At 43.9% G+C, this 16,095-nt stretch overlaps 4 protein-coding genes across 4 annotated transcripts; 1 reads left to right on the forward strand and 3 right to left on the reverse strand.

The window, feature by feature from the left end:
• Nucleotides 1–25: 25 nt before the first annotated feature.
• On the reverse strand, nucleotides 26–5,398 carry LOC108013553 (sodium-coupled monocarboxylate transporter 1). Its single transcript, XM_017079465.4, has 7 exons — nucleotides 5,137–5,398; nucleotides 2,034–2,808; nucleotides 1,813–1,974; nucleotides 1,635–1,750; nucleotides 1,221–1,580; nucleotides 692–1,153; nucleotides 26–628 (listed from the first exon to the last, which is right to left on the reverse strand). The coding sequence occupies exons 2-7, from the start codon at nucleotides 2,700–2,702 to the stop codon at nucleotides 343–345; spliced, it is 2,055 nt and encodes a 684-aa protein (XP_016934954.2). The 5' UTR covers nucleotides 2,703–2,808; nucleotides 5,137–5,398; the 3' UTR covers nucleotides 26–342.
• Nucleotides 5,194–5,289, reverse strand: LOC136116872 (uncharacterized). The gene has a single exon (XM_065864417.1). The coding sequence runs from the start codon at nucleotides 5,287–5,289 to the stop codon at nucleotides 5,194–5,196; it is 96 nt and encodes a 31-aa protein (XP_065720489.1).
• A 2,645-nt stretch (nucleotides 5,399–8,043) lies between the features above and the next one.
• Nucleotides 8,044–9,829, forward strand: Mfap1 (Microfibril-associated protein 1). The gene is made up of 3 exons (XM_017079055.4): nucleotides 8,044–8,211; nucleotides 8,274–9,195; nucleotides 9,252–9,829. The coding sequence occupies exons 1-3, from the start codon at nucleotides 8,142–8,144 to the stop codon at nucleotides 9,685–9,687; spliced, it is 1,428 nt and encodes a 475-aa protein (XP_016934544.2). The 5' UTR covers nucleotides 8,044–8,141; the 3' UTR covers nucleotides 9,688–9,829.
• mu2 (mutator 2) lies at nucleotides 9,685–15,640 on the reverse strand. Its single transcript, XM_017079054.4, has 12 exons — nucleotides 15,455–15,640; nucleotides 15,197–15,397; nucleotides 14,674–15,139; nucleotides 13,739–14,608; nucleotides 12,399–12,553; nucleotides 12,224–12,341; nucleotides 12,072–12,167; nucleotides 10,877–12,019; nucleotides 10,771–10,812; nucleotides 10,597–10,701; nucleotides 10,233–10,535; nucleotides 9,685–10,171 (listed from the first exon to the last, which is right to left on the reverse strand). Exons 1-12 carry the CDS (start codon nucleotides 15,563–15,565, stop codon nucleotides 9,957–9,959), a joined length of 3,825 nt encoding a protein of 1,274 aa, XP_016934543.2. The 5' UTR covers nucleotides 15,566–15,640; the 3' UTR covers nucleotides 9,685–9,956.
• Between the last annotated feature and the right edge of the window lie 455 nt (nucleotides 15,641–16,095).

The raw sequence follows: 16,095 nt of genomic DNA on the forward strand, positions 1-16,095 counted from the left end.
ATTAAGTACCCATACTCATAAAAACTTTTCTTGACATTTCAGCTACAAAAGCTGTTCAGGAATATATAGGTTTTATTTGATGCCTTAAAACAAACTATAGATAAATTCATTTCGTAGTAACATTAGTAAGTGTGTGTGTATACAGAATACTGAGCCAACAACCTCGGCTTTTCGACTTAAGAACTAGAAATCACTCTTTCGACTAAACTAGGACAGTTAACAGATTGCGACTGGTCTTTGTACATGGAGGTTACAGGTTACACAAGGAATAAACCGGTGGGGAGCTACGATCGACGATCGATCCTTCGATCCCCGCCAGAATTCGAGTTTTTGGTTCGAGTTCTATTCGTCGTCGATGCGAATGGCATGGTTCACATGGCCCTCGGCACTTGTAGTCTCTCGGGGATCGGGCATCACCGTGGTCGTGGTGGTGTACTGCACCTGGGAGTCGCTCTTGAAGATCTCCTCGGAGGCGGCGGGGTTATCGATACCCTTGCCAGTGATCTTCAGCACATTGCGTCGCTGCACAAAGTCGATGATCAGGGAGATTACCCAGCCCAGGAAGACCGTGAGCAGACAGCCGATCATGCTGTACCACATATAGCTCAGCCGGAAAATGGGCCACGATCTAAAATTACATTTTTTTCCTGATTTATTTACTATTTGTTGAATATTTTTTAGGGAAACTTACGTGAATCCTCCCTCCTTTATGATTTGTACAGGTTCTGTCAGCAGATTTCCAATGATGTTGGTGAGGTTAACATGACAATCGCAGTTTTCGATGGAGGTGGGCAACGCAGGCTGTTCCACGCTGACAATCTGAGCCACCACACCCACGAAAATGACCAGGGCCAGGGATAGTAATCCTCCGTAGAAAGCTCCCTTGGTATTCGCCTGCTTGCAGGCGATTCCCAGGACGAAAAGACCCAAGGTGACACCACCAATCAGCCCATTCAAGGTCAAGGTGGCCTGCAGGACTCCACCCAAGTGCTCCACGATGAAAACCAGGCCAAAGGAAGCAATGCCAAAACCAAGGGACATCCACTTGGCATAGGTGGCTCCCTTCTCAGGGGAGATTTTGATGTTCATTCCATTGACCAAAAGATCCTCGCAGGTCACAGCGGATAGCGAGTTCAAGGCGGAGGCTACAGTTCTATTTTGGAAATAAAAAAAAATTATTAAATATATTTCTAAGTATTTTCTTGACTCTAATAACCCACCCCAAACTGGCTGCAAAGATGCCAGCCACAAAGATTCCTGCCACGGAAGAAATATGCTCATAGGTATTAATCACATAGTAGGGCAACAACTGATCCGTGGCCGAAATCCTTCCTGCAGTCAAAGGATCACAGTCCGCATAGTGGGTAAACACCATCAGACCCGTATAGAAGTTTAGAAGAAACACAGCAATCAAGCCTATAATGGCAAATCCCAAGGCAATCTTGGCCAGCCTCAAGGACTTCAAGGACATGCACTTCTGAACGGAGGCCTGGTTGGTGCAAAAAAGCGAGGTCCAATAGAAGAAGCCTCCAATGACCACCGACCAGACGGTGTGACGGGTCGTGGGATCGGGATCCATGCTGAAGGATTACCAAGGATTGTTAAGGACCTTTGGAAATATTAATAACACTCACTTGAAGAACTCCAGACGATTGTGTTCGGCAGCAGTCTGAAACACCTGGATGGGATTGCCACTGTAGAAACTGCCCAGACCCACGATCAGCACCAAGGATACAGCCAGGACAGCAGCCTAATCATCAAAGTATTTTACACATACATACACTAAAATAATTATCCCAATCAAAAACCCACCTGGAATGAATCCGCAATGACCACCGCCTTCATGCCCCCCTGAGAAGAGTAGAAAACGCAGACCACATAGATCAGGACCACTGCTATTTTGGTGTCCAGACCAGTGGCCTTGGAAAGAGCAATTGCCGGGGCCAAAACAGCCACAGCCGTATAGAAGCACATCTGCAAAGAAATATCCATTAAGCCCCATACCACTTTTAAATAGAATCCCGGAAACTCACCTGAATAACATAGAGCACTGCACCAAGAATCCTGATTTCCTTGCCAAACCGAATGCCCAGATATTCATAGCAGCTGGTGAGCTCCATTTTAAAGTAAATGGGATAGAAGATCTTCACGGCCACTGGGATAACCAGGACCATGGGGATTACGATGAGCACAAACTGGGTGCCCTGGAAGTACATCTCGGAGGGATTGCCCAGCAGTTCGATGGCCGTGATAAAACTGGTCGTTAGACTGAGGGTTACTGGGAAAATGCTCATCTCGGAGCCAAGGAGGAACTCGTTGGAGGAGCTGCCGCCCTTCTGGAAGAACCCATAGAAGATGCCAATGCCCAGCGAGATGATCAGCATGCCCAGCAGGATCACATAGTCGTATCCCGAGAAGGTGGCCTTGTGACTGGGGGCACTGCACTCCTCCAGATCATTTGCTGTTCCGGAGACCTGTTGGTTCTTGAAGGCTCTCAGCAGCAGGGTGGCCGCATTATCGAACTCCACATGCTCCTCCGAAGCACTTGGGGATTCCCCGCGCACTATCAAATACTTGTGACTGGGATCCAAGGAAGCAGATCCTGGCGATGGGGATTTTTCCACAAGTGCCAGTGCGGTTATAGAATGTGCCAGGGCACACAGAGTCAGCAACTTCAAAATGGTATCCTGAGTGGCAAACATCCTTGGTCCTGGGAATGCTCTCTATCAAGGATGAGGTACGGGAATTCGATTTCCGGGAGAAGGTATCTTCTCCAGCCGACTTTCCACGCGGCGATATGTGTGCAAACTGAAACGAGAAAAGATCGGAAACGATTTGGACTTAGATCATTGCAAGATCAAGGTTCGCAAAGAGAAATTGCAACGAGGCGGCACGACAAAGCCATTGGTACACCGTGGGTGTCACTTTCGGTGTCATCTTGGTGGCCCATTAATTAATTAACCGAAAGATCTGGCTCTGTATCTGGATCGGAATCTCGTGGGGGGAGGCCATTGGACCAGCGCCCCATGTTCAAGTACAAATACATTATTTCCTTATACAAACAATTCCATTTGAGCGTAATTGCTTTATGATTAATATGTTTTCACCATTGGGCGGCAGTCAAGGCAACGCTTTTTCGGAGATATATTTCTTTTTTTCTAAAGATCCAGAGTTATTGCTCTGTAAGAGTTACAAGTGGATGGGCAAAGATTGGGCCAAGCAGAAAGCTGCTTTTAACTGGTTGTTAGGTCGCTCAAACTGGTTATTTCTGGCCAAAAGAAATCGCATGAATGATGTTGAAGGTTAGGAATTCGGTAAGGTATCTAGCATTAGAGTTATCTAAGGGAAGTTTTGGATTAGGTACTAACAGTTAAAACTATTTAAGGACTTTGGGTAAAGAATATTTAGTAATTGCTTTAACACCAGGGTTTCCTTTTCGTATCTTAAATTAAAAAGTCATGGGACCATATATTTTCTGTAGCACTCTCCACATTCCCACATATTATAGATCAGCATTCTATGGACTTACATGCATTCTTTTCAATTTTACAGTCTGTGCCTTCATTACACAAGCCTTATCTTTGCGTAACTTAAATTTATTACACATTCCTGTGTCTTTTCTTAATTGTTAAATCATAAAGCACACATTTTGCAACTGATAAACGATGGCAATCACTTCCCCTTCAATTGATCCCAAACACTCGACAATTATTTTTGATGAAACTAGAAGCTCTGGCGCCTCCTTCTCCCGCCCCTCCCACTTTTCCGGCCAATCAAGCCATTAAAGAAAAGCTGCTCCTGTGCCACATGGACCTATATACACAGATATATCACTTATGGCACACAAATAGGGCTGCAATACAAAGTTTGAGCGAAAATGGTGAATGTGAGCGCGCCAATCGAGATTTAAGCGAATTCAACTGGTTTAGATCGGTGGCCATTGGACTGAGCCGGATTGCGCCGGTTTTGGCCAGAAATTCGCCATCGCTGGGTGAATCTTCGAAGAGCAACCGCATCCCAGTTCCCAAAGACAAGGCCGGAAACTAAGAGCAAAAAGCCCAACAAGAAGAGAGCGATGGTCAGCTACACAGAGGTAAAATATCACTTAAATGTCTTATCAGCGCTGTTGATTTTAGATGCTTAATGGAACTTGTTTCTAGCAGAATTATCATCATTGTTCTATATAAAGTATGATACAAAATTATAAAATGGTAACCACTGTTTTAAAAGATTTCTATCTATCTATCTATTAATATGAATTATTTTCGAAAAACTACGTAAGAGACCAGAAAGATTAGAAAATTATCTTACCTTATTTTGGATTAATAATTATAAAAAAAGACATTTTAAGCTTTAAAATAATTTAAAATGAATAATTTAAATAACTTAGAACTAATATTTTCAAGTTTTTGGTTTGTTATCTTGAGGGGCTGGTGTAACTCGTTTTTTTGGTGGAGAACCCACAGGTCGTATGAGTTTGTATGAGTTGGAGTTGGGGGCAGGCTTGTAGCTTAATTGTTGGACTTTTCCCCCAGACCGTTTCAAGAAGCCCTTCGTTATTATTAAATGGCATCATCATCTTTGTAGCCAATTGATATGCGTGCTTTGTTTCGCCTTTTATCTTGTCTGGAGAGCACTCTCCCCTCCCACTTTATTATTATTAATTTAAACAAAATAAAGCGTTTGGCATGATTTGTGGGGCAGACTGTTGGCCAAAGATACGGATCGCAAAGTGGGTTCCTCAGATCAATCAGAGCTATTTTCCCCAGCCTTGACAGCTGCAAATATTACCCAACAGCAAAAAGAGTCGAACAATTTACGATTATATTTAAATATATTCAGAATGAGAGTTGAGATTTAACAGCTTGTTCGACAAATGCATTTGCACAAACTGTTTTTCAGTAATAACCTTCCTGCTGCACTTAGTCATAAATAACTTAAGGCGATTTCTCTTAATTAAAGTTTCTGGGTTAAAATATTTCGCACCTATAAATTAAACTGTCCTGGGTGTTTGCACTAGGCGGGTGTTAATCAATGACAACTAAAGTAGGAAACACCAAATAACTCATTTGCATTTGTTTATTCACAATTAAACACTCAAGCTGCTTTCACTGGGAAACTGATTAACTTCCTCACCTTGGTTAGTTATTTTCCAATTCGTTAAGTTCAAGATCCTTCGATTGTCGGTTTTATTTAGCTCTCAAATGGTATTAAACGTGGAAAACCGTATCTTAGAAATGTTCTGAATTGTATTTGCAGTATTGTGCCACGATTATTTCTGTATTTCATTAACGTGTTTTTTTATTTTATTCACAAAACAAATTATTCACTTTGAGTTATAATCCTTTGCTTGGTCCTTTTGATCCGAGTCCTTCGTGGATTTTTTCTTCACTTTGAGCACTTTATTTTTTCTTGGTTTTCCAGCTCGCTTATCGCTGTTCGAACGTATTCACAATTTTCAAATGAATGAGTTTTGCAAGCGGCCGTTACGCTTTTTTATACGACATCCAAGGCGGCAAAATCTCGGGCTCCCAGCTTCGGGAACCCCACAAATCGAGATCTCTTCGGGGCTTCGAAAAGCGAAGAAAGAGCGAAAATCGAACTAAGAGCAGGCAAATCGTCGCCGGATGTGCGATCGCCGATCTTCGTGGAGAGAGAAGCAGTCGTGTGGAGTGCTAAGATATAGGCAACCTATTTTAAACTGGGATTCAAAATAATCATTTCCTAAGGTACGTAAGACTATAGGGGTAAGACTATATTGAATACAAGAATAATAATTGATGGCTTAAGATGAGTTATTTATATCTAAGATAGGATATCAAAGATATATGATGATGAGATGATTGAGGATCCTAATTTACTAACAACTAAACAAACGGTTTTGCTAAATATTTGTATTTTTTAATACACATGACAGACATTATTATGTATATTGATATATTCTTTGGTAACCGAGGCCAAAATGTCATCAAGCTTTTCATTGAATAACAGTGATAAATTACTTTTAAAATTAAACCCGTAGACATTTATTGATTTGAATATATAAATCATTATTTAGCGAGCACTCTCTTCAAAAAAACCCAAAGACACAATATTTAATTGAAACAATCTCATGGGGTTAAGTAATCCGAGCACAATAAATTCCTGATTCGATGCAGGGAGCTAAATTTGATGAGAAATGTTTGCCAAACCATCTAAAAAAAGGTTCAAGTGAATTGCGGCCAATTAATTTCAGAATTGCAACGTTCTGATTCATATACGAAGAATCATTTCAATTCTTCAGAAGTCTCCTCCGCGAAAGTCGGAAAATATCCGGTATTTTCCAACTCCTTTGCAGATCTCTCGATCTCGATCGTTAATTAAATGGGTGACAAGTAGTGCCAAATGAAATGCGTTGTAAACAAAACACAAAAGTTTAATTGCTGGTTCTTAGCCAGTTTGGGTTTGCGTGATGTGTAAATATTTCCATTTGGCTCACCCTTTATTACTTTTTAAGTAACTCGAGCCCGAGGCACAAAGGAAAAAAGTGCGCCAATTAATAATGAAAACGATTTTATCTTTTTTTTGTACAATATTGTATTCATCGCCTCGCCTCAATTGCCTGCTGGTTATGTTATGTCTTACTTGGATAACGATAACGAGTTCGATCTGGTACGATTTTGATCAGGCATGACACTCTTTCTCCCGCTAATAGAAAATTATTTGTTTACAATTCTTGTGCGCCAGTGTGGGTGTTTAATTTTAATTGAAATGTATTAGGAATTTGAATTCAAATGTGAATTGAAGCGGCGCCGGTCAGTTCAAAAAGAGTTTCAACCGCAATAAATTTACATTGGGGCCAAAGAAATGGGAAATGCACGTGTTCGGGTCTTGTGCGTCCAAACACTAAGCCCAAATTTCTGGCCAGGTACTTCCCCCAAGGCGGAAAATCTCCAAAAAATAACGCCCAGTTTCTAGTAAAGGTCAGTGAGTTAACTGGGCAGATATGCATTTAAGCATGAAGCGTGTTGCATTAATTAAATATGCCCGCCATGTCGTTAACTAACAGTCTCATGTAAATCTTGGCCATTCAACTACTTTAGCCGACGAAAAGCAGTTAAAAGCAGTTCGGCAAATGCGACTCAGTGTTTAGGCCCGAAACGATCCCATCCCACCCCAGACAACAAATCCAGCCAAGGCACCTGAAACTCTATTTCTCGGATGCAAGTGGACCCAAGACGTCACAAAACTGGTCGAGCCTCTCGCCCGTCAGGTTGTTCTTTCGGACTTTGGTCCGGTTGGGTCGGTCTCTTACATGATGTTATATCAGAACGTTTTCCAAACATTTACGAGACGATCCACACACGTGCTGGCTGCGTGCTGTCGAAATGGAACGTACGCAATATCAATAAAAAGAATTTTTGGGTTCACGCGGTTCCGGCATTACTCAAGATCATCGACTGGAGACGACCGCCTATTCATATTTTTGAAATTGAAATAGGAATAGGAGAAAGCGTAGTAGTCAATTAATGCGCTAATGAGAGTGGGCGTTGACATTGCTAAAATACTAATCAATAGTACAAGCACTGAGAAAAAAGTATTAAAAGAAAAAACTATATGTTGGAAACTAAGTTCATTATTTCAAAATTCTAGAAAATCCTTTCAAAATCGTCGGTAATATTACTGTAATTGAAATATTATGCCTTGGTAAGTTAGTAGCTACATTTTAGTAATGACATTTTTCCTCAATTTTTTTTCAGTGATCGCACTTAAGAGTACTTAATGTATTCCATATACATTAATATCGTTAATTAAAAGCCTTAATTGGTGGTTTTAATCTCAGAACTGCTTTGTCATCGCACTTCCGTCATTTTACTCAAAAATTAACAAATATCATTTAACGCCAGCGGAAAAGAAATACAATTGCACAAAAACAAAAGACATTTCGTTAATAATTTTCAAATTGCCCGCGAACTGCGTTGGCGTTGCCCCTCCGTTTTTGCAGAGCTGCCAGAGTTCTTAAAGTAGACACCGATAAGTAATCGCTACATTCGATTACAATCACCAATTTTTGTCCATCTCTAGATTCCTATACCTTAAAAAACATTTGTAATTTTTAGTAAATTGTCATTTTAAACGTTTGTAGTTAAGCTTAAGCCAAGATGAGTGCCGCCGCCGCCGCCTCTGGAATTCAGAGCACCGCGGGCGCTGTTCCCATGCGCAACGAGAAGGGTAAGCACAAGGCTCAATCCCCGCCAGAAACGGTTAACAAAATGTTTATAACTTCCGCACAGGGGAACTGTCCATGCAAAAGGTGAAGGTGCAGCGGTACATATCCGGAAAGCGACCTGACTACGCCCGGGCGGACTCTAGCTCGGAGGTAAGCGACGAGGATGACTTCATTGACACCAGGAAGCGCCTGGAGCGCCACAAGGCGGAGCGACACAAAATGGAGCTCTCCCGTCGCGGAGGCAGTGCCGAGGGGGATGAGCGGGGGACGGGGGACGCCCAGGAGGAAGACGAGGCCGAGGTGGACGATCCCCGTCTGCGACGATTGCGCCAAAGGCCCGTGGACATGGAGGACATGGAACGCGAGCGACGGGAACGCCACCGACACATCCACGAACCGGAGATCATGGAGAGCGACAGCGAGGACGAGGAGGAGGACGAGGCGCCGCAGAAAACCATTGAGCGCGGCACCAACAAAATCACACTGGCCTCCGAGTCCGACACGGATGCCGAGCTCAGCGACACGGAGCTGGAGAACCGACGCACCAAACTCCGATCTCGTATGCTGCAGCAACAGCGCGAGGAGGAGGTGCTTCAGAAGGAGGATGAAAAGCAGTCTGAGTCCTCGGAGTCGGAGAGCTCCGAGTACGAAGAGGAGACTGAAAGCGAGGAGGACAACGAGCCGCGCCTGAAGCCGCTCTTTGTCCGGAAACGGGATCGTGCCACCATTCAGGAGAAGGAACGAGAGGCCCAGAAGCAAAAGCAGCTAGAGGCGGAGGCCAAGCGGGCGGCCAAGGAGCGCAGAAGGGCCACCTTGCGAATGGTCGAGGAGAGCGTCAAGAAGGATCTGGAGAAGACCAAGCCAGAGAGCAACGAGGCCTGCATAGAGGATGTGTGCACGGACGACGAGAACGACGAGGTGGAGTACGAAGCCTGGAAGCTGCGCGAGCTAAAGAGGATGAAGCGGGATCGCGAGGAGCGTGACAAGTGAGTCCATATCAATTTTTTGTAAAAACCCCCTTTATATTTTCCACGCCTTTTAGCACCGAACGCGAAAAGCTGGACATCGATCGGATGCGGAACATGACCGAGGAGGAGCGACGCCAAGAGCTGCGCCAGAACCCCAAGATGGTCACCAACAAGGCCACAAAGGGCAAGTACAAGTTCCTGCAGAAGTACTACCATCGCGGCGCCTTCTACCTGGATGAGGAGAACGATGTCCTGAAGCGTGACTTTGCCCAGGCCACGCTGGAGGATCACTTCGACAAGACCATCCTGCCCAAGGTGATGCAGGTTAAGAACTTTGGCCGTTGCGGCCGCACCAAGTACACGCATTTGGTGGACCAGGACACCACCAAGTTCGACTCGCCCTGGTACGCCGAATCCTCGAGCAACATTAAGTTCCACAACGAACGCGGCGGCGGCATGCGGCAGCAGTTTGACAAGCCCACGGGATCGAAGCGAAAGAAGATGGAGTAGCTATAGACAGTGTGATGTATTTGACAGGCCGTAGGAGTGTAACAACTAATTTTAATATGGCCGCAACTAGATGGCCCCAAAAAACATTAAACAAAATACAAAAATCTTAAGTTTAAAGCTTGATACATAGCTCTTCTGTGAATATGTGATGTACTTTCTTGTAGTTAATCAGGAGCTGCTTGGAATTATGGCTGACAAAAGTTAGCAATATCATTAGAAAATTTGAAAAACACTAAACAAAAAAAGAAATATGCCACAAATTAGGGCGTTTAAAGGCTGAGCTTGTACTCGTCCAGAAGTTCAACGTTGTGTTGGACGAGCGCCTGCATAATTGCCTCGGTTTTGATGAAGTGCACCTTTTCGTGGTTGGTCAGGCGTCGCTTGGACTTTGTGTCCTTGCTTGTGGTGACCACGTATAGGTCCATGCTGATGGCCAGCGAGGGCGGTTGGACGTGGACCTTTCCGCCGGCACTTTGAATAATAACTGTGGGAGATCACCAAGATTTAAACAATGAGGTGGGTTAGGAGTACTCAGCTACACTTGCCTTTCATTTCGATGGCCTTTGGAATGATGTCTTCACCGAGCATAAAGTGTAAACCAAATAGTAAGCGAGGGTGTTCCAGTACAGACAGGGGTTTGAACCTGAAGATCTCCATGAACTTGGCATCACTAAACAGATGATCTGCCTTGATGTCGAGGCTTCTGCTCTTTTTCACGGAATGCAGCCAATTGCTGGAGAGAACGGGTTTGTTGGAAGCAATCACCGCCAGGAACTTGTAGGTGCGCTCGCCCTTGTCCATGATGAGCAGGTCGCACTGTAGGGGATCCTCCGTGGTTTCCACCACGTCTGGAAAGTTGAAGTAATTCAATTAGAAGTCGAGTCGTTCCTTAAGTCTGCATTTTCTTACGCTTCAGGGACTTTAAGACTGAATCCAACGCCTGACGATTGCACATGGTGAAAGCTATTTTAATTTTTCCAGTGGTTTTGGCCTTTCGAACATATTGATTAAAGGCTAACCGAAAAGAATATATGTGAATATGTGAATATGTGAGTATGTGAATATGTGTGAGTGCAAATTTACCTTTGAGGGGATCCGGATCCGGCTGACTAAATCGAGTAGTGGCTGCAATGCAAGTTAAGGTTCATAAATATAATTCGATTGTTTAGGCAATAAAAATCAAACTTACTGGCTCCTGATCTGTTCCTTGCACCTTCCCCTTCGGCTGCAATTGTCGCCTTCTTGGTATTAACAGAGCTGGAGGATGGCTCCTCACGGGAAGCTATAGGCTCTTTGGCAGTAACAGAGGTAGTTAGTAACTCATCGACGGTGGTGGAACGCGACTTGGCAACTCGAGTTGGTCTTGCTGCTCGGCTAGCTGCGGACACATTAGATGCCTTAGCAGCGGCGGAGCTAGATGGAGGCTCTTCAATAGACGGAGTTGCAGACCGCGAATTGGCAGCACGAGTTATCCTGGAGTTGTTCCCGGAGTTTGAAGAAGTGTCTGCTTGGTCAACGATTGTCCTGGATATACGAACAACAGCACGTTTAACTGATATGTTAGCTGGCTTTTCTTCTTTGGGCGTGTCGGCATCTTCGACGATAGTTTTACGCCTGGTTCTTGGTAGGGGTTTGTCCTCGGACGCATCCGCCTTACTTTTCTCTACTGACTTGGGCTTCTTTGCATTTTTCAACTTGACAGGGTTTTCTGCTTTAGCCGTTTCAGTATCATCTTCACTAGCTTTGCGCCTGCCTCTGGCAATTGGCTTGGGAATATCCTTGGGTTTGTCCTTTAGATCTCTTTCCTTATCTCCACCAGTTGTCCCAGCATCTTCCTCACTGGTTTGACGCCTGGTTCTGAGCGTTGGCTTGGGCATATCTTTGGGTGTGTCTGCCTTTTTGACCTTCCTTCCACTTGCTGTCTTCGCAGGCACCTCAGCATCTTTAATGGTAGCTTGGCGTGTGGTTTTAGGCTCCGCAATCTTGGATTTTGTTTGCTTTTCTGTGCCAGCATCTTCATCACTAGTTTTACGCCTGCTTCTTGTCGTTGGCTTGGGAATGTCCTTGGATGAGTCGGTTTTACTTGTCTCCGCAGTCTTTACTTTTCTATCGCGCTTCTTTTTGGATGGTGGCTCTTTGTCCTCCAACTCAGTGATTACCTTACTCTTTTCTAATGAGTTTCCTGGAGTACCAGAGCAGCTATTAATTCGATTTCTACGGTCTTGCCATTGATTTGCCACTACTTTGAAAGCAGCTTCTCCTTCATCATCCTTGGTTTTCTCTTCTGCAATCACGCCAATTTCATGTTCTGGGCAAACTGATTTGTTAAGAGCTGAAAATTGAATATTAGTAGAAATTTCTTGGGTTCTCTGTAAGAAACTTACGTTCCGAGTTTTTGTCCGCTGAATTTGCTCGCCGTTTTCTCACATTAATTTCCAATCTCTGAGATCCCTCTGATATGCGTCGATTCTTTCGGCTTGCTGTAAAGTATATGCATTTGAAATACTCTGAAATTGCTGGATTTTTGGTGACCTACGCGTCGCTGGAGGAGATTCTGATTTGGCCACACGTTTGCGGCTGCCATCGCCGGTTGCGTCAGTACGCCAACGACTTTTGTTGCTCAGGTCACTGAAAACCCCTTCGATCTGGCAAATCTGCAAGGTATATCCTCTTTATAGAAAATTGGTCTCGGAGATAAAGCATTAAGTTACCTTTTGGTAGTGATTCTTATCCTTTATCACGCATGGCTTGAAGAACTTTATCTCCTCTTCGTTGGGATTTACAGGCGACGTTACCACCGTTCCCGAAACCATTTCATTCAGCACAGCATCTATCTCATCACAAGAATCCTCAACGATTTTTGGACCTGGAAAAGGTTGTGGTTGTCAGATCACTGTATCACAAATAACTTGTTTTATTGGATCCCGATCTAGGAGGTGGATACTTCTGGATAAAAATAGTAGTCTACGTGGGATACCTCTATGAATTTGTGGTTAAATTCTCTAATATTCTGCATTAAAATGTATCTTTAAAACGAAGGTCAAAATTTTGACCCATTTTCATGTTCGATATTTCCGTATTTCCAATGGGTTCCAGAATGGGAGCCAAAAACTGAACTTCTAGACTTCATAACTCGAGTTTTTCGAGCACGATTTAGACGTGGGATACCTCTATGAATTTGAGGTTGAATTCTCTAATATTCTGCATTAAAATTTATGTTAAGATCGAGGGTCCAAATTTTGACCCATTTTCATGTCTGATTTTTCCGTATTTCCCATGGCTTCCAGAATGGGTACCCAAAACTGCACTTCTAGACATCATAACTCGAGTTTTTCGAGCCCGATTTAGACGAAGGATACCTCTATGAATTTGTGGTTGAATTCTCTAATATTCTGCATTAAAATTTATGTTAAGATCGAGGGTCCAAATTTTGACCCATTTTCATGCCTGATTTTTCTGGCTTCCAGAATTGGTCCCCAAAACTGCACTACTAGACTCCATATCTCGAGTTTTTGGAGCCCGATTTAGATGTGCGATACATCAATGATTTTGTGGTTGAATTCTCTAATAATCTACATTAAAATTTACTTTTAAAACGAGGGTCAAAATTTTGACCCATTTTCATGTTCGATATTTCCGTATTTCCAATGGGAACCAAAAACCGCACGTCTAGACCTCAAGTTAACTCAAGTTATTGAATCCCGATTTAGACGTGGGACACCTCTATGAATTTGTGGCTGAATTCTCTAATATTCTAAATTACAATTTAGGTTTAAAACGAGGGTTACGATTTTGACCCATTTTCGTGTCTGATTTTTTCGTATTTCCAATGGCTTTCAGAAAGCTCGAGCTAGCTTCAAGATGGGATATCTAAAACTGCCGTTCTAGATTCCATAACCGTAGTTATAGGATCCCGATTTTGAAGTGGGATACCCCTATGAGTTTGTAATTAAATTCTCTAATATTCCCCATTCAAATTTACATATTGTATTACCTCGCTTAGAGGTATTTTTGTTCAATCCACCATAGGATCATTTCATAACATACGTACCTGAACCCTTTTGGGCACTGACGTCGTGTGGAATGTTTTCCTTGTTGCTTAGACTCGTGGAATGCTGGTTGACCACATGAAAAGGTTGTGTTGCTATAAAGTCCTGGCACCGAGAGCTGTTGATCTTGGCTGGAAAGGCTTGAGTGGCTATAAAGTCTTGGTTGGAAGTCTCATTGTCTTTTGGTGGCTCTGTAGAACCACTTGGCAGTGGGCGACCCAAGTTGAACACCTGAGTTTCTTTGAAATCCTGGCTGGAATTCTCATAAGCTTTTGGTGGTTTGGGAGAATCATTTGTTTGTGGTCGCAGAAAGTTAAAAGCCTGGGTGGCTATGAAATCTTGATTGGTTTCATTTTCTTTTAGTGTCCCTGAAGCTTCGTTTGGTTGCGGGCGTGCCAAGTTAAACGCTTGAGTGGCCACCAAATCTTGATTCGGCAACTCATTGTCTTCGTCGTCACTTTCAAACAATTTATTTCCAGGAAATCGTTGAGTGACTATCATATCCTGATTGCTCTCCTGACTCCTCTCTGCGTTATCTTTGTCGGGAGTGGCAGTAGGAGTCTCAATGGTGGCCACAACCAGCTGTTTGACTCCGCCAAACTGCGGTGTGGTGGCATTTCCTCTATCCGCCGGACGAACGAACGGATCTGGACTACAGGAGTCGGCTCGCCCGTCCCTGCCCAAGATCAAATCGAAGAGTTCAGGGGTGCATATGTTACGATCTACGGAGGGAGCGGTCAATTCAGGCGTAATGCAGGCATCCCCTGGCGGCAGCACTGCATCCGCTTTGGTGCTACTCAGGGCACTGCACTTGGAATTGCTTGCTGACCAATTCAAGGCACTCATTTCAAAGTCGGTAGTGTCCAGTTGATCTGGTAAGGGTTATATTTGAAGGTATAGTATTGAAAGTCATAGGTTCCACAGAGCATGCACTCACCCCGCTTATTTTCTTTCTTCTCAAGAGATTCCATGGGTTTTGTGGGCGGCGGCAAGGGAAGAAGAGCATCGCAGAGGACCTGAGAGGAATCAAAGTCATCGATGGCATCCTCATTGTAGTCCTGGGTGCACATGCGTATCATGCTGCCCTGGGAGGACTCCCCATCGCTGCCAATAGTGAAGTTATGCGGATTCAGCACTGGTTTGATGGGATGTACAGGTGGAAGTTCCGCCAGAAAATCCTGCGTTTCGGGTATCATAAAGTCATCGCCCAGCGACACTTTTCCACTGGTCCGTGGCCTATCCAGGACAACTGCTTGGGTCTCGGGTATAAAGAAGCTATCCGCCGTAGTATTAACCGTCGTGTTGGCGGATGGAGGCTGTGTCTCCGGGATGTCCAAGCTGTCCAGTGTCGAGTTGATGGACCTGTTCTTCAGGCACTCCCCGAATCCACTGCTGTCGTGGGCCTAAAAAAGAGGATTTGCTTTTCAAATCAAATCTAAGGAGATTTCTGCAATGCCCACCTCATCGTTGTCCTCCTTGATCTCCAGCCTGGCCTCCACATTCCCAAATCGCAGCTTCACCTGGCCGGCTAAGGCGTCCTCCTTGCCAATGTCTACGAGGGTCTTCTCCTGGTCGTTGACGAACATCCTGCCCACCAGGGCCGCCAGGCGCACCACTCCCCGGCGCAGGATGCAGGCGGTGGCGTGGGCCAGCTCCATGGACTACGCATAACAATTATTTTAGTTATTTAACCTCTGGAAAGAAGGTAAAGATCTCACCTCATTGGCGACGCTGATTTCCAGGCCTTTCTTCCTTCCAATACGGTATATTATATCGGGTTTCAGGAGGATCGCCGGTAAGCCGTCAAAAACCAAGCTTACATCTGCCATCCTGGAGAGCGCGCCAAGCGTAAATGCGGTGGAAGGGGGATCAGGGGTGAGTCCTTATAATGTATTTAACACCACAGAAAAAAAACAAAACAATACAAATATTTGTAGTCCTTAACGGCAGTGTTGCCAGATGAAAAATTGACTTTCCACCTAAAAAATCCAGTTTTCAAAATTCGGTTAATTTCAAACATGTAAGATAAGCAGTGTTGCTAACTTAGCTATTTTCGAACTTCATCTAGCTATTATCTAGTTTTCAATTGACAAATGCTGGATAAATTGTAAAATAGCGACTTGGGGAAAGTTTGGAATAAGTTTTGCTATTTGTTAATCATAAAGGTGAAACCATCCAAGTATCACTGAAAATCGGGTGTTAAAAGTTGATTTTTGACAGGTAAAATAGTATATGGGTCAAATTAAGCAATAGATTTCCACAACCATTTTTAATGGAATTTCATTTAAATTATACTTAATTGACCATAGTAGAGATAAAAGACATTGGACAAATGAAGCCAAAGCATCATGAAGTTAGG

Source organism: Drosophila suzukii, chromosome 3 (assembly GCF_043229965.1).
Source record: "Drosophila suzukii chromosome 3, CBGP_Dsuzu_IsoJpt1.0, whole genome shotgun sequence".
NCBI lineage: Eukaryota > Metazoa > Arthropoda > Insecta > Diptera > Drosophilidae > Drosophila > Drosophila suzukii.